General features: G+C 40.0%; 2 protein-coding genes across 3 annotated transcripts; one reads left to right on the top strand and one right to left on the bottom strand.

Annotated features, from left to right (window-relative positions):
* Positions 1-1603: 1603 nt before the first annotated feature.
* On the bottom strand, positions 1604-13999 carry hephl1b (hephaestin-like 1b). Of its 2 annotated transcripts, XM_080508275.1 has the most exons (20): positions 13783-13999; positions 11860-12104; positions 10789-11001; positions 10259-10459; positions 9697-9951; positions 8804-8972; positions 8173-8303; positions 7904-8035; positions 7331-7536; positions 7094-7235; positions 6781-6993; positions 5408-5624; positions 5132-5271; positions 4895-5020; positions 4657-4763; positions 4308-4542; positions 3201-3340; positions 2876-3029; positions 2645-2659; positions 1604-2043 (listed from the first exon to the last, which is right to left on the bottom strand). In XM_080508275.1, the coding sequence occupies exons 1-20, from the start codon at positions 13959-13961 to the stop codon at positions 1958-1960; spliced, it is 3306 nt and encodes a 1101-aa protein (XP_080364401.1). In that variant the 5' UTR covers positions 13962-13999; the 3' UTR covers positions 1604-1957. The 2 variants fall into 2 exon arrangements, with proteins under 2 accessions (XP_080364401.1, XP_080364402.1); XM_080508276.1 differs by lacking the exon at positions 2645-2659 and having other exon boundaries at positions 2861-3029.
* A 2835-nt stretch (positions 14000-16834) lies between these two features.
* On the top strand, positions 16835-23580 carry tmem135 (transmembrane protein 135; the record flags this gene model as incomplete). The annotated part of the gene is made up of 15 exons (XM_080508282.1): positions 16835-16972; positions 17402-17529; positions 17882-17974; positions 18199-18232; positions 18325-18390; positions 19013-19059; positions 19151-19192; positions 19266-19442; positions 19529-19598; positions 19705-19872; positions 20008-20071; positions 20180-20256; positions 20438-20536; positions 20652-20719; positions 21588-23580. 15 exons carry the CDS (start codon positions 16835-16837, stop codon positions 21736-21738), a joined length of 1422 nt encoding a protein of 473 aa, XP_080364408.1. The 3' UTR covers positions 21739-23580.
* Between the last annotated feature and the right edge of the window lie 1539 nt (positions 23581-25119).

Raw genomic sequence — 25119 nt, 5'->3', positions numbered from 1 at the left:
GATTTATTTTCTGAAACAAAAATGTGACATACTGTAGGTTGAAATAGTGTTTAAGTGTGTGTTGCTTTTTAATATTTACGTATGGGACATAATGTGTGTGTTACTGTTGATCTCTGATACAATATCAATATTTTATGCATGTAAGCCTACTGTTTGACAGTAATGTGACCTACTGTGCCTGGATGTTTCCTCTTTTCACATCCTGTCTTGGGTGTCAGGCGGGCGGTTTTAAATTCGTGAAGCTATCCTGTTTTCATTGTTTTTCAAGAGACCATTTAACATGGACATCATGTTTGTCTGATCCAAACAAGAAAGGTTTGTAAGAACATGAGTATCTTCACGAGGCTACTCTTTTGTCATTCACAGTGAGGTATATTATTTAGAGTAAGACTCACAAAGAAAGCTTCTTCTGTAGTTGTATTTTAACTTTCTCTGTAGAAGAGGCCTGATTTCTACCTTCATTGATGTCCTGAGATTTCTAATTGTTTAAACATGTTAGGTAACCTCTGAGGAGACTTGTATTGGTTATGCAGAGGTTATTTTACAAGACAAATTGACTTTGTATCCATACAGAGGCATCTTCAAGTAAAAGTGCTCTTGAACTCTCACATGAGGTAAGAGAAGTGAGTGAAAGATTGAAACACTATGGAAAGCTGTATTCTTTCAGTCATCATCGAAAGCTTCTGACATGATTATATTGAGTGTCGGCATGTGTGCTACATTTATACAGCCGTATGGGGCTAAATATATGTGAAAGAAATAGTTATCCCAACCAATATTACTAGTGCATATTTGTGCATATGCCTCCTACCATGTCCACCAGAAATACCAAGTAATACTTGTTGTAAAGTAAACAGTGTGAAGATATTTTGTAGCTTCGGTGGTCAATGAAGGTGTGGTCTAAAATTTACAACAAAGGTGATTTGATTGCACTTGTATTTTTATGAAGCATCAGATACTCCATTTAGTTCTTTTTCAGGGCCTACAATGGCACATTTCTTCCTACTAAAACCCCATTTGTTATCAATCTCATTATCATTACAGTATACACTAGTAGGATACATGTCACGGTATCCACAGTATTGGCATTTCTTTTTAAAGAAATGTCATGGGAATTTGACATTTGTCACTTTTGAAACGATTCAACAATAATCCCATTGTGGTCTGGTGTATACAATTCTTGTATCTTCACCCATCATATATTGGAACCATGCAATTAACAGGTGATCCCAAGCATATGAATATCATGAGTCAAAAATACATATATGCAAAAATGCAATATTGTACATAGTGCATGCTGACATCAAAACTCGACTTTCTTGTTAAAAGAAAAATTTGGTCTGATATTCCCTTTCCAAAATTGATGTTTAAAACGTAGGCACAACATATTGTGGAGCTGATTGCTTTTGGAAAAACCCACATAACAAAAGTGTCTTTTCAGTTGATCCTTTTACACGGATCACTTGTAAACTTGCACCATATACTTAGTTTCTGAAATCTTCTCTGCATTTATAGGTCGAGACTTACCTTGATGCACCACCAGGGGACATGGAAACTATAAGAATAAAAATTCAAAATACCACGAATGTACAGAGTACAACAGTGTAGAATAAATGTATTTATTGTACATTCAAATTGAAATATAATTTGGAATTTGTGTTTGGCATAGCAGTGCTTTAAAAAAACAAGCTAAACTGATGCAAGAAAACCCAGCAGCACAGGAACAACTCACCAATATACAAAGCTTTTTTGTTCGAAATATAAAATAATAACTAAAATGACATATGATTGTCATCTGAATGCCATGATTCCAGCTGAATATCTACATACACAGCCTCCAGTAAAAGCAACAGTGATTTTCTCCCTGGATTTCTTTTTTTTTTTTTTTTTTTTTTTAAGTGCAATAACGGCCACAGTTGGGATCCAACACATTCACATTCACTGTCAGAATCCCTCATCAGTGCATTCGACCGACAACCAGCAGGCCAAGGGCGAGTGAGAACAGCACCATCATAAAGGAGTCTTTAGTTCCTGCTGCTGCAGCTGGAGAGAGTGTAGAAGAGGAAAAATAAAAATCTCTGATCATTGTCTATATTAGCTCTACAGGTAGAGAACCCAAACATTTGGAAACCTTGTCATTTTTTTATGAATTACCCTAAATTTAGACCTATATAATCTTACCAGTATTACCTCTTATACATTCAAGAATATTCTAGAAGCACTATATTTCAACAAGACTTGCATCTATAACCATGTTCAATAACATAGAGAAAAGCTACACACATTAAGCACCAGCACAGACCAAATAAAAAATTACATTGACTGAACAAAGTAATATTCAATCATGTGTGGCTGAGATATGGCCTTTTTTAAGGTCCCTTTGATTTCTCATAAGTTCTACACAATCTAAAAGTCTATGAACCAAATTCCAAACGTACTAGAATTAGATCAGTAGGATGCATTACAATCAACAGTGTTCCTAATAGTTCATGAAAAATAACTTTAAATAGCATTACTAGGAATGTAGATGTGATTAACCTTTGTCTAAAATCCAAACTGTATTGTAATGTATTTTTGACCACAACCTTAAATTCTGACACTTCACAATCAATTGTTGCATAATGAAAAAAAAAAAAGTTCTTACCAGGTAAGGATATATCTGGATTTAAAAAAGGGAAAAAAGAAGCATTAGACATTTTATTTAATGTATATACACACACACACACACACACACACACACACACACACACACACACACACACACACACACACACACACACACACACACACACACACACACACACACACACACACACACACACACACACACACACACACACACACACACACACACACACACATACACTATGGGCACCTTTAATAGTGAACGTGGTCTCCATGCCAGCATGGATGTGATCAGTCACATGACAGTGAAGTAACCACGTCCCTGGATTTCCGGCCACCATTTCTACCGTCTGGAAAGTCCCGGGGAACAGATCAAAGACGTCTGCACGATGTACACGATCCGTCTGATTCACGCACGCACACACACACACGTACGCACGCACGTATGCAGGCACACACACACACACGGGACATACACAGTACAACAAAGGAGGAAATGAGCATACAAACTGGGCCAAGAGGCTTCTTCTGTAACCATAAAAGGGAATTTGGGCAAAGAATGACTTCACGCAAACCTTGTAGGTGAAAGTCTCGGCATGGAAGTGAACAGTGTGCATGTCCACTTCGTTGCCCATTCCCAGTAGATACCAGTCCACCTTCTGGCCGCGTGTCATCGTCAGCCCGTGGAGGTTTCCATACAGCTTACCATTGATTCCTGTGATAAATCACACAAAGAATGACACTGAGGTTGCACAAACAAAGTTAAACCCGTCCATCTCCTATATCGCTTCATCCCGGCTGCGACCTAATGGCCTGGATGTCAGTCCACCACAGAGACATACAACCACACACGCGCACACTCAGGACCACAGGGAACTTGGTGTTATCAATTACTGTCACATACATGTTTTTGTACTTTGGCAGCACCCCAAGGCAAGGCAAGGCCAATATATTCATAGAACACCATTCAAACACAGGACAATTCACAGTGATTTACAAATAAATAAAATGTAATCCCATGCATTCACATTGAGAATATGCAAACTCAATATAGAAAGGCCCATCCGGATTAGAAACCATGTGATGAAGCCAGAGTACTAACCACTATATCACCATGCAGCCAATGTAAAAACCATGAATTTTACAACATCAACAACTAATTCTGGAACAAGTGCTGTTATAACATCCATCACACTTTCATATCCAACAAAATGTTTCTTTGTACTGCTCAGGGGCAGCAGTGATCTCTGCTAATACATCATCAATGTGAATCTCATGTCAAGAACTACTATATAGCAGATACGTAAAAAGGTCAAAGGATTTTACTAATCTTGCACATATTGAAAATATAATTCACTCACATACACACGCACACATAAATATGTCATGCATTCTTTATGTACACTTTAATACACGGACAAAGCAGAATTGGGAATCAAACCAGCGACCTTGGTATTTGAAGGTGACCCAGTCCACTAATTGAGCCCCAGCAGCTTTTATTATCATTTTGTATACAGTATTCGATTTCTTATATGCTGCATATCTCAAATCAATGCAAGAACGTAAATAGTTGTAAATTGGCTTCTTGCTTAAAAACACAGACCTGTCTCTCTGCCCACCCTGACCTCCACGTGACGTATCCCGCCCATCACCTTCATCCCGCCCCACCCTGCTGTTCTTACCGTGCATCAGGTTACTCTCCTCAAACTCTTCATCTGGCACAAACGTTCCAGGATTGACGCCAAGGTATGTTCTGATATTATCTTCCAAGTACCAGGACTGGTTTTCATCATATACCATAAAGAGCAGAGCAAACTCATTTTCCACATCACTTCTTTGTCTGTGGGACCCCTGACCAGTCTTCAGAGTCCCTGGTCTGCAGATCACCAGAGGGCCCAGAAGACCACTGTATAGATCCTAAAAATGACATAAATAAGGTGTCATTACAAAAATGTTTGATTCCTTATTGAACATGAATGCCGTGCTGTGATTTATATGCTTCCTTATAAATGTTATAGAAAATATAAGCACCTTGATGAAATCAACAGTGGAGAAGTATGCATAAGTGATACAGTTGGGATCAGTGATCCCTGGACCAGAGCTTTCAGGAACATCCCAAGTCAACTCAAGAATGTGGCCTTAAATTGGAAAAAAATTATCAGTCCCACTGCTTTTGAGAAAAGATTTTGAATCTCGATCAGAACAAAACAGCAGAGAAAAATTAAATCTTGCTTTGAAAGCCATGGACATGTTCCAGCATATTTCTTACCAGGAGTAACAGGAATGTGTGCACCACTGGCCTTAACACCATGTGCAGTGATTGAGTACGATCGGCTGGCTTTGTTCTTGAACGTGATGATGATTTGTTCTCCTACCTCTGCTTTAATTATTGGACCTAAAGAGAAAATGAAAACATGAGTAATTTTATCTTTACATCTTACAAAAAAAAAAAAAAATAGAAAGAAAGAAAGAAAAAAGAAGTGCAGCACAGATCAGCTAAACTTACCCATAACTCCCAAATGTTGCTGCTTGGGCTGCCGTTTCTTCTGAACTCTGAAGGTGCCATCAGTGTATTCTCTATACACCACTTTCTTATAACAGGAGCCAATTCGATTGGTCCCCTTTTCCACAAATATGCTGCCTGGACTGGGAGACATGTACCAATTTGCTTCCATTAACAAACAGTAATAAGTTTTGCCACTAATCACAGACTCTGGCTCCAGCATCGAAATACTCCTGCAATTACTCCTGCAATAATCCTGCAATTATCTTACACACACACCTGTCCTCTGATGTGACGTGGTGTTTCTCAAACTCCCAGTCTCTCTCAGGAGAGTAGTCCCACTCTATTTCTTCAGCACTGATAAAATACTGCACAGTCTTGGTTGGCTCTGTGCGTGTGTGCTTCACTTTTTTCTGAGGGCAGTGGTTCACTCGGTAAATCTGCCTCATGCCGGCTGAGTAGTGGTCTGTTACTCTGCAGCTCACCTCGTACACACCTGTTGGGAGAGTGAAATGAGGTTAAGAATTTAAGAATTTGGACGCATTAATGGAGGAAGTTTTCCTTGGCTTTGTCCTCAGTGCAAACATTTTCAACAGAGACCTAACATGTGCAACTGGCGCGCCGTTGACATGCTCATGTGTTGATCTATATTTTCTGTTTCGTACACCCCATTATGTGAAAATGCACATAGTAACAGAAATGTGACTCACAATCACAAAAAGTAAGTTTTGCATCATGGCATGTAGTTAAGGTTCAGCCTGCAGTGTGTTGCAAATGTTTTTCTTTCATATCATAATTTATTAACGCATTTCATAATGTTGATCCATTTTAGGAATCTGCAACTCTATAGAAGGTTTTTTATTTTTTACTTTACTATAGAGTCCTAAAGATGGAGAAAAAGTCCCCTCCATCAAATGATTTACAAGTATCCTTTTGTATGATCATCCATTTAGGTAATTGTCACTTTTAATACTCCATCCAATGAAAGCCATTTAAAAAAGAGGCGGTGAGATATTTCCTTTACAGGCACATGAAATTAAGTCTTGACCTTCAGCATTTGGAAATGCTGTTGCACCAGAATGACTTAGCTGTACAAACCTCTGTAAAAGGAAGCAGACAAATAGATACTTCTTTTGTATTGCTGAGATTATTATTGAATGTGTTATATTGAAATTATATATTTGTCACTTCTTTCTGTCTTAGTTTTTCATATTGTAACTGCAAAAATCATTTAAATAGAAACGCTGCTGATCCAAACATCTCGGCCAAAACATATACATATAATATAATATTATAATAGCAATATGTAATACAACTAATAATAAACTGGTGGTTGGCTCTTTATGACCAAAGTATAGATGTTAATCTTATGCTTATCATTGCTCTTCTCTGGGTTATGATGAAACAATGGAATGTATCCCTCAGGATAATGTTTGCAATTGCTCCACAAAACAATGGCTGTGACCTTTCCTTTTCCTTTCCTTTGTTTAATGTTCAGAGTGGTGTACTTGACAGGAAGACATTCATACAAGTTTATCGAAGCATGTTTTAGAGGACAAATCTGCCTGACAGACAAAACCTGGGGCACAGATTATGACTCAGAGAAGAGGATGTAGATTTGAGGGCGTGTGTGATAAAGTAACGTTACTGACCAGGAATGTCAGGCTGCATGGCGACGTAGGCCGTGGTATGAGGGAAGAGATTTACAGTGTCCCGCGTTGTGCTCTGCTTCTTGAAAGTGTTGCCTTCAAAATAAATACCATGGATGTCCACTTCTGTTCCTAACCCGAAGGTGTACCAACCAACTTTGTCTCCAGCACACATCTCCAGTCCTTGAAGGTTCCCATACATGCGCCCATTCACAGCTGGTATAAAGAGAATTAATCCATCAGAAAACTACAAACAAGTCAGTACTAATCAAATGCCAGACACAGATCTTCAAATTTGTCAAAATACTCTACTTACCATGCATGTTGTTGCTCTCCTCTAAGTTATCGTCTGTATTTGTCTGAGGGCTGCCAAATTTTTTAATATTTTCATCCAAATACCAGCTCATGTTTTCATCCATCACAGAAAAAAGAAGGAAGAACTCCTTATCCACACCTTTCTGTGATCAAACGCAATCAATCATTTTAACAACCAAAATTAATTATTTAATTGTAGTTCATCATGCACAAACTATAAATGGAGTAATTTGGGCACCTGGGTTCCTTTTACATCCAGCGCTCCTTTTTTACACACGAGCAGAGGTCCAACTAATCCAGAGTTTGTGTCCTGGACAGGATCAGAGGCCGAGTAGTACAGATAGGGGATGCAGGGAGAATCAGAAGCCGATGGGCCCTCCAGCACCTGCCAGGTGTAGGTGAAGTTCTCACCTGGACCAACGTGGGAGCCTGGTTTGTTAACACCTACAGAATGGACAACGTAAAGTCACATTAGCTTCCCAATCACTTTGACTGACTTAATTTAAAACGTAGTTGATATTTAGAAATTCGTTTCTGTCGTTACTGTTGGTGCCAACAGTCACATGATATACAACTTTGCTCGATGTGACAAACAATGTGGAGACATTCAAATGTGTTTCTGTTGAACTGGCCTGCATTATTAGTTTGACAACATTTAGATGAATGTCGTTAATGTAAAAAAAGTAAAGTATTGTATTTTTTGTTTTCTAACATGTATTTGTGAAAACCATCACATGCTGCTGTTAGATCTCTTCTAACAAAGCAGTGGTGCAATAAATATCTGTGGCAGTGTAACTGGCTGCGACCTCACCATCTTCATAGTTGCTTCCCTGGGAATGTTTGTCATAGTGTACCCCATGTGGCTGGATACTGTAGTTCCTATCAGCCATATTCATGAATGTTATTCTGAGTGTGTCTCCTTCCTCTGCTCTCAGGACTGGACCTGTATAAAAGATGTAACCAGATAAAAGGTGTTAGGACAATGTGGGACATGGCCTCTAAAAATGTTACACCGCATACAGAATAGACAGCACTGTGAGTTTTGTCCAATCTGATAACTATGAAAAGAATAAGCCTCACCTAATATGCCTAAGTCATCAGAATGAGGTTTTTCAGTCGTGAAGGTATCATCTGAGTACTCTTTGTATATCACCTTCCAATAGCTGCCGCCAATTCTTCCTCCACCTCTACCGAAAAAAATCTCCGATGCACTGTGAAAGGGAGGCGTGTGAGAAAAAGCATCAACTGTGAGGCAGATGAGTAGAAGCAATGCAGAGGGCCGAGATAAAGAAGCAGTAAGCGATTTACTACTGAGAGAGTAAACAGGACAACAGCTGGTCAGTCAAATGCCTCGAGGAACAATAACAACCGATTGACTTTGTGATTATCTGCACCGTTTCCTCCAGACATAACAAACTTATTACTCTGTAGAAATGCCATGCCCACATATAATCAGCCCTGACCATACACACAAACAGATGTAGAGCATTAGAGGTGACAGTAATCAAAAGGCCAGACGGAAATGACTCGGGATAACTTTTGAACAAAGCCGGCATGAACCTCCGCTGATTGTGTATTTGGTGCAAATTTACAATTGAATTCTGGGTCACTTAACAACAACAACTTTCATTTTTCGGACTCTCAGTTGCAATAGACTGGATTTGCAATCATGTTCAAGCTCAAGCAACTTGACATCAGCAAGTTGGCCCACCTGTCTGCTTCAGTTAGAGATACATTGTTAATCAAGTCCATGTTTGAGGGAGCATAACTCCACAGAACTCTCTTGGCTGCCAGGTAATAATTCCTCACAACACCGCCCATCACTTTGTGGCTGGCCTCAGCGTCACAGGACTCCACCTCATAAAAGGCCTGCATCCCAGCTGGAATAGAGGAACACACACACACACACACACACACACAAACACACACACACACACACACACACACACACACACACACACACACACACACACACACACACACACACACACACACACACAGGCCATAATTCAGAAGACGAAATGCATGTGGTGAACACGAAGCTCCTGCATTTCAGGAAATCAGCCTCACAAGTCTAAAGGGTCAGATTTAATGGTTCATAAAATCATAAATATTCAGTTTTCCGTTTACATGTTCTTCCTTACCTTTTGGCAGCAAGAGTTCATTCCCTGAATAGGAGAACATTTAACACACCCAAAACTATGTATAATGAAATTAGTGACCAGAATAGAATTCTATAATATGATCGTCACTTTTTATAGAAAGGCACTTATTATTATTGACAGGATTTTTATTATTGACATTCCAGCGAGACTCTTTTGTGTGTTAGCATTACACATCGGGCGTTAACCAAGCAATGCTGATTCAGTTGTATGTTCATTGAACTTTGGACAGCTTGTAAATACAACAGCTGGCAGGTTTTAAGAAGGAAAACCCAGCTCTGCTCCGAGAATCCTCAAATCACCATGAGTTTACAAAATAGCTTTACTTCTCAAAAATGCGTTCCCGCTTGTCAGCACTCATGCGCAACCGCAGCCTCACTAAAGAGCCAGAGCAGAGAGGTCAAAGGTGACACATCACGGGGTTAAAGGCCAGTTGTCTTACCCTGCAAGTGGTCGTTAACCTGGCAGGTCAACAGCCACTTTCCTCCTGCCTTTGGGATCATCTCAGCTGTAGCAAACGTGGCAGGAAACAGGCTGAGCGTATCAGTGCGGTGGCCACGGTCCAAGAGAGTATTCCCATGGAAAAAGGCAGAATGAATGTCTACCTCGTTACCCATGCCAAACAAATGCCAGGCTACTGCACGGTTCTGGCATAGCTTTATTCCGGGCAGATTACCAAACATGTACCCATTAATAGCTGTCACATGGAGAAAAACACAGAAATTGATTAGATAAAAGGACAGAGAGGACACATTCACATTGATCCATGCAAGTTACTTTCGTATCATTTGTCGATGTTTGACGTAAATTTATTGTTAAATCATATCGAGTAAAATAGTGATTTCAGACAGATGAAGCACATATTGAATATACGTACATATACGAGAGGTAAGAAAGAGAAAAACTTAACAGAAGTGGTTACAGAATTTGTTAAAAAGCCAGAATTTATGCGTCCCATTATGTAAATGTTAATATAATCTCAGAAACGCTTCATTATCTCTCACCATGCATGAGGTTTGACTCCTGAAAGTCTGGGTCATCCGGGTCAATTCCAGTGGGATCAGAGCAATTGTTAATATTGTCCTCCAGGTACCAGCTCAGGTTTTCATCTACTACGTTGAACATCAAGAACACATCCTGGTCCACATCATTGCGGGCTGACTCCGGCTTTGACGGAACTATTTCTTTCGCCGTCTTCAAGATTCCTGCAGTCACAAAGAAAAGTGAAGCACAAAAGCAAGGCGCATTTAATCCTTGTTTGGCTGTGGCTTCCCTCCGAGTCTGCTTTTCCCGTGAAGCTTTTCTTTGCAGATTTCAAGTGTGGTCATTACAGGATTAAGACTGTGTGTTCTACTGTTCTACTTTTTCAAAAAAATCTGTTTCAATAAGCCCTTTGTGGCTGAAACCATGATTAAGGGATCGACAGATAACTTTAATTTGACTTGTGCTTGGCACACAAGAAATCCTAACACGGAGGTAATCAATCCAACAGCATTCTGTTTGGATCAGTGCATGCAGTCACATAACTCAGCACCTTTCTTGCATGTGAGCAGAGCTCCAATAAGTCCTGAAGCAATGTCTCTCGGTGCTTCAAAGTGAGAGTGGTAGACCCAGGTCAGGCAATTGGCATCATCGTCAGTTGGGGCAAATTCTGGTTTGACCTCCCAGCGGTAGGTGTAACTGCCTCCCGGAGGCACGGCGTCGTCCTTCTTCAAACTGTCTGATGTCCCATCTGGATAGAGTGCCCCTGGTAAACAAATACACAGTGTTTTTGTTGGGGGTTTCCTCCTGTTTCCTGCTCATTTGAGACAGCAGCTGAGCCTGGATGCTTGCACCTCATTTGAGTAACAAGTATCAATGTAGTTATAGCCTGATGTTCCTAACATGCATTTCTGTAATACAATACAATACAGAAGTTATACAGGAAAACAATCACAATCACTTCCCGATGATACTGAAACCCCAACCTGAGTTTCACTTTCAGTCTGAGTCTGAATTCTGGGCCTATCTCCCAGAAGGTAAGGGGCTTGTGGGCTTGTTGTGTAACAAACTGGAGCAAAGTTCAGAACACTTAGGAGACACATCTGACAAGATATTTCCCATCCTTGCCCACCACAGTAACTGAAACAGTACTAGACCACCTTTTACACTGTTACCACATGTCTAATCTAACACATAGTTCAGATTACGTTTCTTTTTTTAACTGTCACAATCTTTGGCACTGAACACAATGACTGATATACTACTACGGCTGTAAATCCAATATAGCCATACTATGTGAAATAAAAAGGCTTACTGGAGTCCTTTTATCCATAAGAGCTCAAAGTCATCTGCTGTATTTGACTGTTCATTGATTTTGATGAAGGCGCATCACAATTTATGCTGCTTTTATACTGCTTCTTTATCAACTTGGGTAATAATAATAATTAAAAAAAGAACAAGTCTACCATTACCCATAGTCAACCCTCAATTGGATAAAGCAATATTGAAAATGGAACAAAGGATTTCACTTCCATGAGAGGGAATTTACACAGATATAAACTTCTTCATGAGTAACTAAAATTAAAATTTTTCTGTGCTCACATTGATGACACTGACTCCTTACCTTCTGTGTTTTTCTCATAGAAAACTCCATGAGGATGCATAGAGTAGTTCCTTGAGGCGAAATTTTTAAGGTGGATGACAATGGTTTCATCAACCTCGGCCCGCAGTATCGGGCCCAGGAAGCCCAGCCACTCAGGTCGAGGAGCCAGGCGGCTGTAGGTACCATCTGTGTACTGCCGATACATAGCCTTCTTATAAATGCCTCCAATGTGGCGGGGCCCTCTCTCGAGGAATACATACGCATGCCTGAGATAGTTTTGGAAAAGGGACAGAAAAACATAAGAGATAGCGACCAAGCAGCTGGCAGAAAGACGGCTGAGAGTGTGTAGGAAGTAAGAGAAGACAAGACAGCTTATAATCCTGTTATGGCACAATATACAGACAAGGTCAGGTTTTCTCATGAGGTATAACGCAGAAGTCCTCCTGTAAATGTACAAATATGGCAAATGGTGTGATGCCCTTTTAAAACGTGCAATATTACTGTTTCACTCAGTTTGATAAGGATAATCTTCAAGTTAATAATGTCAGACTGAATTTTACTTCAGTGTGCAGATAACTGTAGTTTTGTGACTGCAGATGTAATGCTGCAAAACAAATTGTACCTAGTAGCACTTCTTTACTAATTAGAGATGTTATTACTGTGATTACATGTCTCTCAAGGGTAATAACCTGTTAGTGGAGCTGTGGTAAATGCAATTTTGGACCGGGATATTCTATTCATCACTGCAGCACCAAGGATGACACTGCATTTTACATTTACTTCACCTACAAATAGGTTGCACTGATAACCTTGCTGACATTCTGATAACAGTGGTCTCACTGTGCACCTGATAAGAGCAATGAAGTGCTTTCTCTGCCTTTGTGTAATTTCAATAGACTACAAGGTTAATCCATCTAAGGTCATTGCTTATTATGGTTGACAGTTATAGCCGCCACCTCCTGGTTTATGATGTAACCATTTATAAGATTCAGGGCTGAAAACCCAAATCATGAAGTGTTTCTGCCAATCAATTAATTATAACATGGGGAGTTATTGCAGCAGAATATTTGTAGAAGACAAATATTTCTTCAGCATATGTTATGATACATTGTCATGAGGTCAGCCAGTTGCGGGAAGTTAACTCACAGAGAATAAATTCAGGAAAGTCCAGCATTACACAAGGGTCTGTTTGATGTCTGTGTTAGGAAAACGTACAATACGAGACAAAGTTTTGACTGCAACATGTATTTATTTAGCTCAATACTTTTGTTGACAGATTATTCCACATTGAGGGAAACCTTCTTTTCTTTCATTGCTTTGAGTTAAATCACCTAAAATGTCACTGCAGCACTAAGGAAGGTAGATAAAGGTTTCAGCAAAAGAAAGAAAACCATTCACTATATGTGATATTTAGTGGGAATTACTTCTCTCAGTTGTCCGTGCATCTAAACATGACAGGGAGATCAAAGGGACACACATCCCCGGAACATTCCTGACTCATCCGATATTTCTGTTTTTGGTTACAAGAGCGCAGAGTCCCAGTACCCAATCTGATCCCACGCCATCTGCCACATATAAACTGTTTCTGGTTTCAAATTCGGTAAATAAAAGAAAAGCCACTGATCTTATGAGTAAACACACCTATTCGCTGTCATCATTCCTATATGCTCTTCCAGACTGCACATGAAGCACAAAACAATCCCCTCACAGGTCATCAGACATTGTCACACCCTGACAGCATGACACACTGCAGGACTTTTGGTGTGAAACTTACTTATTATGTGTAAACTGTCTGTTCATTTAGGGAAGGGGGTGGGGTGGGGAGGCACTGGGCACTTTTTAACCTGTGGTCACTTTAAGTCACCTCAACGACCCCATTTGATGAAATGAATACACTCACATCACTCTCTCCTTACACAAGTTTGACGAAACAACATAACTCACTTGTCGTCCTCGATGTTCTTCCCGTTCAGGAGGTTTTTTCCAGTTGGTGCGTAATCCCACCAATCCTCAGTGATCCCCACGTAGTACACTCTCTCCCTGCTGCGCGTCCCTTCCGAGGCGGAGGAGAGAAGAACCAACAAACAAGCCGCAAACTGCCCCAAAGTCCGAGCTGAGCCCATGCTGGGAGAGATGATCGCTGCTGTCTGCGGAGGAAGGACAAGCGGAAATCTCCGCCGACTCCTACATGCGAGAAAGTGCGTGCGCGCGTTTGCAGAGCGGCACTTACGAAACCCTGCAAAAGGAAAACAGTTAGTCTATTGAGCCCGGAGGGGAATGACGGCGTGACCGCCTCCAGAGCTATCAAATGTGCGGGGATAATCGCCGCTCAGTGTTCTCCCGTCAATTATCGTCGCGTGTAATTGAAATAACCCACTGGGAAATTAAGGTAATTGATCTACTTATGCTTAAAAATGCAGAGTCAAACATCACCAGCCCTATCATTTGGCTGTCAGATATTTCCAGGGGGTGATGAAACAGCACGGAAGTTGATTTCACTTGCAGAAGTGTTGTGGCCTGATATTTCCGAGGTTTTCTCTGGACTGTAAACAAAGACAAAGAAATTCGGGTCTATAATTAAGAGTCCCACACCCTTTAAGGACAATGGGTATGTATGTGATGTAAATCAAGATCCGATCACTTGCAATCTGCATTAACTCACCTTTCAATCACAATACAACAAAGTATATCAGATAATTACACGTTCCACACTTTCTGACATAGATTAATGAACATCTGCCCATCTGAGAAACGTTGCCAATAAAGATAGATATGATTGTAAATGCGCATTTTATCCATATTTGATTTACTGGCTTGTTGCAAACCTGTAAAATGCTTCTCTGGCTATTTTACTGGCAGCACATGTGTAAGCCTTGTTTAACCATTCTTACTTTCCACAATATAAACTGCAAGTATTCTCTGCAAAATATACACGAGTCTAGATTTAGACAGATGACAGCTTATTGTTCTGCATCGGCAGTCAACGAGGAGCTTATGAAATTCACAAATGAGTGATTTTATAGATATGATAGTTCAGTCAGTAACTGGAACAACGTATGTGAACATATTCAAAAACACTACTCTAAAAAAAACACCATTATCAAGACATACTTGAGGTCAGTGTAAACTTACTCAAGAAATAACGACTTGTATTATGTAACTATGAACAAAGACAGCTGCCAAATTGAAAAACTACACCAAAAAGCTGACATACTTAAACAAATATATGTTTAAGGTCAACGCCTTGCAATATCACTCCCCTTAATCCATTATCTACAGTAAGTCATTGCACCCCCCCCCCCCCCCCCCCCCCCCCAAAAAAAAAGAAAACGTCTAAATCGTCAAAAGACTGAATGGAAAATAAATCTTCAAAGGAATGAGGGCGCCACCTGCTGACCAGATCTGTGTTGTACAACCAGAGATACCAGGGTCAGTTTCAGTCTCTGGTGCTACGATGTTGATGGCACAGAACTTTAAAACCTGAAGAGTTAGTACAATTTAAACGAGTTGAAATTGAATAATTGTAGGAAATACTGTTCCAAATATGATCCATCTATCCATCCATAGATCTATCCATCCATAGATCTATCCATCCATACATGAATGGGAAATATAAACTTGGACTTGGATCAGTTAGATCACATAGTGGGCATAAAAATTCGAGATTTGTACAAAATGTGCCATTTGTGTTTTACTGATTACTCCTTTGTTGTCAAGAAGAGAAGCTTTTTGATAATAAATGGTATAGCATTGTAAATCCTGTGTATTTGCCATTCAAATGGTGTCACTGGAGTCAGTACCAAGCATTTCTGGAATAAGGAAGAGGTGAGGTGAGGAATTTGTCAAATCGCTGCCAATTCCATAAGCCTATGTTTGGGCTGACTCTTGTTTGTTTGTTTGTTTGTTTGTATTGAAAAATATGCATTTTTCCCCCCAATATTTCTTTTTTTTTCTTTTTATAAAATGAAACTGGAGCTTCAGTAGCATGTGGAAGAACTATACGCAGCCACACCAGCCTGGCACTTTTTCTTCAAAGTTTTCACCAGCCTGGTTACACACTACTGTGAGACAACCTCCCATTCTTCAACCAGCAAGGCACTGGCATGAACATCACGTCCAACCTCATCACACACGTGTTCAGTGAGTTGGAGGTCAGTATCTTTGTCCATCTCCTTTACTTATTAATACTGAAGGAAATCTCGGATGAATTATATATCATCTTTGGGCATAGTATTTGATCCCTGACTGTGGAGATATGGGATTGCCACTGCTTGCATAATGTAATCTTTATATCACTCTAAAACGATGCTGTTTCCAATAGTGACAAATTCACATTTGTTTTCAGCAAAAGATGTTACACTGATAATATAACTTTCAGCTCAATGTCCATGCCTTCGCCACACTTTGATTGTATATATGGTCCGAATGCAGACCTTTCCCTAAATTCTACACCGATGATGAAAAACCAATCAGACACCATTACTGTCAGTACTTTGGGTGATCAAAAGCTCACGTGTCAATAGCGTCAACAAAAACCCATTGGGCATCTGCAGAAATGATTGAGGGCATGACCCACATATTCAGGTCTGCTGCTCATACATGCATGTCCCTTACAAACGTGGTACCATTTAAAAGGGAAACAATGAAGTATTCCATTGTTTTCTGATTCATTAGCAAGAAGTATTGTTGGAGCAAACAAATATTGCAACAAACAAGATAAATTACTCCTATACTTTGCACTATAAGCACTTGATTTAATTAAACTAAATGAGACATATGAACGCGCAGTTTAACAATTTGCTAAGGCGGTTTCTGTACAAAACAGACGAGTGACTGTCTTTAAAAAAACTGCTATCTTCCATTCTGGCACTGTAAATGTTTATGGAGCGAAAGTTCCGGCTGTCACGTGACAGCGCGCTTTGACGTGAGCGCGCACGGCCACGGCGCCGTCTTCCTGCTTGTTACAGGCGGTGTGTCTATCTATGTTCGGGCAGTCATGGCCGTCCTCAGCAAAATACCACACTGCTGCTACGAAATCGGCCACACTTGGCACCCGTCGTGCGTGCAGTCTGCCGCGGACGTGACCAGGAGTGCTCTGGAGGTGTCTTTCAAAATATACGCGCCGCTGTACCTGGTAGGAGGATTTCTGTGCAACATTTGAGCTCCGTTTCCACTCCCGGCCGGGGCTAGTTGAAGTTAGCCAGCCTGCCAAGTGAGGCTAACTAGTTCATAGAGGACGTTTAAACATTAGCTCGCATGTCGATGAGGGTCTAAGTTCAAACATGGGCCAGCGGATCGATGCTTTAATTTAATGACACAACACGCCGCATATTGTGTCTTGGTTAAATATGGGAAGGTTACTCGCGAACAGCCCGATGTGACATGTCCTGTATAAACTAAGTGCTTCCAGTTTATTTACTCAGCATCAGGTAACACTTGGTATTGCTCTTTGCACAGTGTTTAAGACTGCAGAGGACAAGGTCAGATACATGTCTACTGCTGCCCTGATCTGCCTGTGATTGATGGAATACAGTGACTGACTACCACCCACTGTCCTCTGCAGATTGCAGCAATTCTAAGGAGACGGAAGAAGGATTACTATTTAAAAAGGCTCCTACCTGAGATCCTGTGGTCTACCTCGTTCCTCACCGCTAATGGAGGTCTCTACATTGTTTTCTTCTGCATTCTCAGGTCAGTCTGTCAAATAATTGAAGTTGAGAGCCAAACACTGCATTGTGTTGCAATGAAAAGTATTTAACTGCAGAATATTTGCAGAACAGTTGCAGCCTGTGTCACGTCGTGTTGACTTTTTATAGATTAAACATTAAGATGTATCGTTGCGACAGAAAATAACAGTCTTTGATACAAAATGTGATATTTTGAAGCTAAATATTTATATAGTAACATTTCAAATGACTTAGAAACTCGTTTACTTTGTTCAGATAAAATGTTTCGGACCTCTCAGACGTGCTTGTGTGAGGCATTTTCACTACCTGAGTTCACTGTTGTGTAGCAGCACAATAACACCTTGTAACATCGTCAGGAAACTTTTGGGAGGGTTCTACTCCTGGTCTGCTGGGTTTGGCTCAGCTCTGCCAGCTTCCTACATCGCCATCCTCCTGGAGCGCAAAAGCAGGTGACGCTTCTGTCTGCTCCTCATCCTGTCATCTCCTTTCACACTTAACCTTGGGTCACCGAGGCACAATGATCAATTTTGCATTTGCTCTACATCAAACTCATTTCACAAGTACAGCACACTAAAAATGTAATGTATTTTTTTTCCTTTTACTAATAAGCTGTATGTTCTATGTCATATATCCTTACCCTCTAACGTTTCTCCTCTTTCCACTCCCCCGCCAGGAGAGGGCTGCTGACGATATACATGGCAAATCTTGTAAGAAATGCTTTTGTCAACACACACACACTTTATAATTCCATGTAAATAAACGCCCCCACATACAACTAATTGCTTCAACGTGCTTCCAGGCCACTGAGACTTTGTTCCGCATGGCAGTGACGAGAGGCATCGTCAAACCCATCAGACACGGCGAGGTAAAAACATAGCGAGACGTTGTCTTTGTGTGTGGAATCAGGTGGTCATGCACAACTTTTTACTCCTGTCTTGCTGCCACTGACAGTATTTAGTGTGCATAATTCTCCCAGCTGATTGGTTTTTTTTATTTGAAAACACCAGAAAGCAGAGAAATGGACTTCCTTCAAGTGAGACTGTCCAAAGACGGAAAAGATTTACCTTTGTGTCAAAAATCTGTAACATGAGGTTCTTGTTAACGTCAAAAACAAAACATTTAAAAAATGACAGATATTGAAAGTTTTAGTTCCAGTATTTTGATTATTAAAAAAAAAAAGAAATGCATTTTATTGATAATTAAATTTAAATGTAAACAATCTCAAAGTTGTACAGGAAAAATAGAAAAGGTAAAGTTAATAAAAAAGTACAAGACTGCTGTGTCAAAAAATTTAAAACAAAAGTCTCCATTCTGCACGTTTGGCTCCTAAAGATTACATAATCATTCAGCGTCAAAGTCCAAATGTAAAAAAACGTTTGTGAGTTCAGCACATTGTCAACAAACCTGCCAGTAATCTTATGTGATGTTTCTCACCAAGGTTGAATTGAGTCTTTGTGTGTAAATGACTCTTCTTTGTTTCCCATCAGGTGCTCTTGTTCTGTATAACTGCATCGCTCTATATGTTCTTCTTCAGGTCAGAGCAGCACTGTGAGCACGTTGGCTTTATGAAATGTGTGGCGTCATTTCACTTAAAGTTGAGATAATTGTTTCATTTCTAAATGCAGGAGCAAAGATGGACTCAAAGGCTTTGCATTTTCTGCGCTAAAGTGAGTCGCCTCTGTCTTGACGACGTTTCGTCTGCGAGTTGCGTCTTGTGGTGACGTCCATTGTTTGTTGCAGGTTCATCATTGGGAAAGAAGAGATTCCAACTCACTCCAACGCAGCAGATCCTGTCGGCACGAGGCCTCCCGAGGCGACCGCTGCCACGGCGAGCCTGGACTCGCCGGCCTCGGCAGAAAGACCCGGGTCCGGGAGGAAAACCCTGCTAGCTTACATGAGGCAGCTGCTGGAATCAATGTGAGGCAAAACAACACATTAACACACGCTTGTGCCACTATGAAACATCGCTTACCGTTTTTTTCTTTGTTACTTTTCTGAATCAGATGCAAACGCGGCCCGAGACACAGATGTTGTAAACATTACCATGACAACTGCATTTCCTACTGTGTGAAAGTAAGACTTCTTTTAATCCAACGAGGTAGTTTTTTTTTTTTGTGATTTCCTTCATTTGATGGTAGATTTCTAACACTAAATCGCTTGTGCTGATTTTTCACTCCAGGGCTTCATCAGGATGTTCAGTGTTGGCTACCTGATCCAGTGTTGCCTTAAAGTGCCGTCAGCATTCAGGCAAATGTTCACCAAACCGTCACGACTGCCCTCACTCTTCTACAACAAAGACAACTTCCAGCTCGGGGCCTTTCTAGGCTCTTTCGTCAGTATCTACAAGGTACGCCATGTAGTTACCGTTTCTTTTTCTTCGAATGGCATCAAGAATGTTCTTTTGGTAGTTTCTGTTGCAAATGCTTGGTTCTAAAGTGAGAAGAAAACTCGTGCCGTTTGTCCTTCTTTCATGGCCTCTCAGGGAACAAGCTGCTTGTTGCGCTGGTTGCGTAACATTGATGACGAACTTCACGCGCTGATAGCGGGTACGAAGCAATCGTGAACACACTCCCAAAATATTTTCATCATACCGCAACAAAAGTTGCCCCGTTTGACGACTCCTTTCGTTTGTTTTGCCTCCCATAAATTTCAAGGCTTCTTGGCTGGTATGTCAATGTTCTTCTACAAAAGCACAACGATATCCATGTATCTCTTCTCAAAGCTAGTTGAGGTAAAGTGAAGCATGAGGCACACACCGTTTCTTGTACCAATAACGTTAAAGTCTGTATAGGAAGATCTTGCTGCCACACTCTCTCGCACGCACCAGTTGAATGAGCTTTCTGTTGCTGCATATCCAGATGTACCTCGATCAGCTCCTCAATATCTCAATAACAACATAATCCTCTTTGCAGACCTTGTACTTCAAGGGTATCGAGGCCGGCCGGTTCCCCTACTTCCCTCACGCAGACACAGTCATTTACGCCGTCTCCACCGCTATCTGTTTCCAAGCTGTGAGTAGAGCTTACACACGTGATAAGCATTTTTTTTTTTTTTTTTTTTGGAGCTGAGTCAGGATATAAAATACAATTCATCACTTCTTTTTTTTTTTTTTTGTTCCTCCCACAGGCAGTGATGGAAGTGCAGAATCTCAGGCCGACCTACTGGAAGTTCCTACTACGCTTAACACAGGGGAGGTAACTGTCGAACAAAGTTCTGTTTGAGGATGAGTCATAATCACAAACCTGTTTTTACCAGGATAAGTGTTCAGTTTCTTTTTTATTAGTGTTGGAACAAAGTGTTGAATCCAGAGGGAAACGCTTCTTATTTGGTTAAGGGAACACGACGATCTCTGCCGTTTGAATGTGGTTGTCTGAAGTTCAGTTAAACTGATGTTGTGAAACCGGCGAGTCATTCGGCAGTCAGTCCTGATGTGATTGATGGACTGTTTGCTGTCCCTTGGGACTTCACTGTTTTGTCATTCCCCCTTCAAGTAGTTTTGTCTCAACAAGAATTGGGCACATAAATATCGACATATGTATGGCTGGATGGATGTACGTACATATATACAACTGTTTCACTGAAATGTCATAGATACAGATTCTACATAATTTCTGCCACTATACAAGCCACTACTTTTTTGCTTTGAACCCTGCGGCTTATAAATTGATGCGGCTAATTTATGAATTTTTACGGGTTAAAGGGCTTGATGCTGCCAGATTCTGCTTCCGCATGTAGATACATGCTGTTTTGAGTGCCCCTGCATCTCCGAAATGTGCCTCAAAACTGATGTTTCTGCTCTTCATGACTTCCTCTTGTGCTGCTTTCCCTGGTCCGGAACTCCAGCAGCTGACAGCAGTGAGTGATGCGTTCAAGTGCATCACGTAAAGCTGCCTTCTGCACTCCGTGGCAGAGAAATCTTCCTCCTCCGAATCACAATCATAAAATACTGTTTAGGATTTTCTGAAGTGTTTCCCGAAGTGTACTTTAGAATTTGGTCCATCTGTCCCACAACAGAAGGAGAAATATTCACAAAGATGTTTTTTTCTGTTTTTCCTTTCCAAGATTCGCCCTGATGAACCGGCAGGTGCTTGATGTATTTGGCACTCAGGCCTCCAGGGACTTTAAAGGCTTTGTGCCCAAACTGGACCCCCGCTACGCCACAGCGGTCAGCCAGGCCGTGCTTCCACCAGGAGGTGACATCCAGCTGGGATGACTTGGGAGCGGGCTCTGGCCGGGGCTGTAGCATTACCTCGACAGCCTCGCTGTTCTCGCTGACTTGACCCAAGGATGTTTATAAAAGGTGTTCCGGGTGCTTAGAAGTTCTGTTTTTGTGTCACGAGATGGGAGACGCTTTGGATAATGCGGAAGCCCAGAACCTGTCTGAACACAAGGTGTCGTGGGCGTTAATTAGAGAGGTGCAAGAGCACACTTGCACACACGGACTGATCACAAACTGGTTGATAAAGATGATTTGAAATGTATCTTTTTTGTTAAAGCTATGTCATATGGAAAATCTTACCCAGTACAGGGAAAACAAGCAATTTGATCCCTCTGGAGGATGAGAATATAGATTGTATGCAGTTTGTCATTGGCAGTTAGTAGGAAGGAAAATGGAAAACTCACATTCCTTTTATCCCTTACGGTTTTTTTGGGGGTGGATTAAACATTTGCAAACACAACTGTAGGTACAACTCACTAATCCTTTTGCATTGGGCAATGCTAGCAGAGTTTTGGTTGGATTTACAAGCGGAAGGATTCTTTGATAATCACACCTTGGATCTTTTTTTAGAATGTGCATTTTGCAAGTCCGCAAGTGCAACTGACGTTAAATATTATGTAGCAGGAGGTGTATTTACATTGTCCTCTATGGTAGAGGTGGAGAGTCATCATTTTAGCAAATTTTAAATTAAATTGAATTCGATTTTTAAAGGCAGTTGAGTGTTTTTGTTTCTCGAGTTTTACTACATCAGATTTTATTTTGCGCACATTATTTTAAATTACATTAGTCACCTTTACAGATCTAATGAGTGAAAAGAGGTGATGGAGGACTGGAAAAAATGAGCCACTAATAAATGTGCCTTTAATTTGCCATCATTACAGCTCATTAGCTAATTAAAAAAGAAGAAAAATAATCACTCTCACCACAAATGAGTGTAAAAGACACCAGATATCCGTTAGTACTTGTTTCGTGAAATGACTGTTAATGGTGTGAATACAAACAAACTGCCTCCTTATTTTGAAAACGGTCTGGTGGAGAAATTGGATGATCTCAACTTTGTCTAATTGTTCATGTTTTGTGACAAAAGTGGCCACATGCAAGTTGGAAGACGTCATTTTTCGAAAGCAAACTTTGATTAAACTTAGATTTTGCAGAGAACACATCTCCCATCCTTCGTACATTAGAATGAATCTCACTATGTGCTTTGGACTGAATAAATATACGGTTTCCTCAGAGATACTTTAGCTTTGGATCTGAACAGTTAAGTGAGGAGGAGGAGGACGTGCAGCTATAGACACATAAACACAGTTCGAATAAATGTTTATTCCACATAAGCTCACAAAATAAACAAACAGATTAACACACAAACAGATGGACACCACAGCTTTGGATCTCCATTAAGTGAGCAGTTCACTACCACATCAACACATTTCTTTGAAATCTTTCAGTTTAGGTTGTTCAAGTGATTACTTTCCAATTTCTTTGGGACGTTTACTGAAAAATGCGAACCTCTTAACAACATGAGTCAACTAAAGTGACGGAGTGGTATTATTTACTCGTGATGTAATGCAATGCTTTTAAGTGGACCATTCACTCAAAATGTACCACAAATGTCTAAAGTCACTTTATCAATCCAGCTTTAGACACGCCTGACCTCCATATCAGAAGCCATGATTGTGAAAAATGCAGTGCAAGATTTGTGGTGTTACAAAAGATGCATTAACCAATTCTGCCAGACAGAATTACAATGGAAGCAGATGTCTTTATGTATAAAAGGTACATATTAAAATATTTTTCAATCCAAAATGTAGTTACTGTCTTTGCTGAGTTTCTTTTTTAATATTGTTGAAATGTTTTTTAAACTTTTTTTTTTTAAACTTTTCTCTGCAGTTGATACTTGTAGATTTCACAAAATGTTCTGGAAATGAGTTAGATGTAATTCTTTCTGGTTTTTAATTTGAATTCTTTATTTTAAAGAAACAGTCAAGATTTTAGTTTATATAGTGATGCTGTACATTATTAGATAAAGTCATCTAAAGGCATATTTTACTTGGTGGGACTGGACATTTAATGGCTCTTTTAAGTGTAAAGGTTGACAACCTCTAAACAGACTTTGTATAAAATTGACACTTTATGATTGTGTTTTTGAAAGACTTTGACAGAGCTGCGGGTTATATAGTTATAACTGCTACTATAATGAACACTTGTTTCATATTGCTCATATTTATAGTGCTCAAATGATGACATGAACAGGCTCCCACAATTTGACGCTTGACAGGGCCAGCTTCTAAAAAGCCTTTTCTGTTTCCTATTTGTGTCATGTATTGTTATTTCTGGTTTGGCTTTGCTTATCATTCCAACTTTGAGACAAGGATTCAAAGCAAATCAAATGTCTTTGGAAAATTTTGTTTTCTATCTGTAGTCAAGAAATGTCATGAGTTAAGCAAAATATACAGAGTATCAACATATTTTTTTCTTAAAAATGAAGTGATGCAGTTTTTACAATTCAGCTATTATTAGATGAAACAACCAACAATGTAATAATTCAGGCTTTTTTAATGCAATACATTTCAAATTGTAATAACTTGTTAACAGTGTAAGAATATATTCAAACCATTCTCATAATATGTTGTCCCAATAATGTATACTATGACTAAAGTAGCATCAAAAACGTCCTTTCCTGCTGATTTGGTGATTATCAGAAATAGGCAAAAGGGATATATAGTTGTGATATTCATTCATATGAAACTTTCCAACACTCTGTTATGTTTATGAGAAAAAATTATATTTTATTACACTATTACTAAATATTGTATTACCTTATTGTTAAGTTATTATGTTTTGGGCTAGGTTACATTAAAAATGGCCAAAAGCATTACTTTATTGATTGTTACAGATGCACATCAATCTTGTTCAACCCCCCCTATATAAATCAACACATTGTGCTCCTGCATCATTCTCAGACACAACTCGCATGATATTGAGCCAGTGGTCAATATTCTGCACTTCCCACAATGTCCTGATGGGGGTAGCAGTGTGTCAGATTTTACTTTATCTCAGTTGAACTCAAACGAAAAAGAAGATCAGTAGGTGGCGGTAATGCACTAATTCGTTGCTTGCCAACTGCCATAAAAAAAAGAAGACCCTGATACCGGAAGAAGGCACGCTTGATGACGTCGTAGAATTATGTAAACAGGAAGGTTAGGACGTTTCTTTCAAGGTAAAAGAGCAGGCAAAAACTCTCCATTTAAGCTCACCAATGACGAATCACATTCCGAATTTCAAGATTTTCAGAGATGTGAGTCCTTTTTTGTGGAATAGTTTTTGCTATAACTTTACTATAAACAAGACCACAGCTTTAATCGTAAACGCCAT

The sequence above is a fragment of the Blennius ocellaris genome, assembly GCF_963422515.1.
Source record: "Blennius ocellaris genome assembly, chromosome: 14".
NCBI lineage: Eukaryota > Metazoa > Chordata > Actinopteri > Blenniiformes > Blenniidae > Blennius > Blennius ocellaris.
The sequence above is the reverse complement of the archived record's forward strand: the minus strand, read 5'-3'. Positions and strand labels throughout refer to the sequence as shown.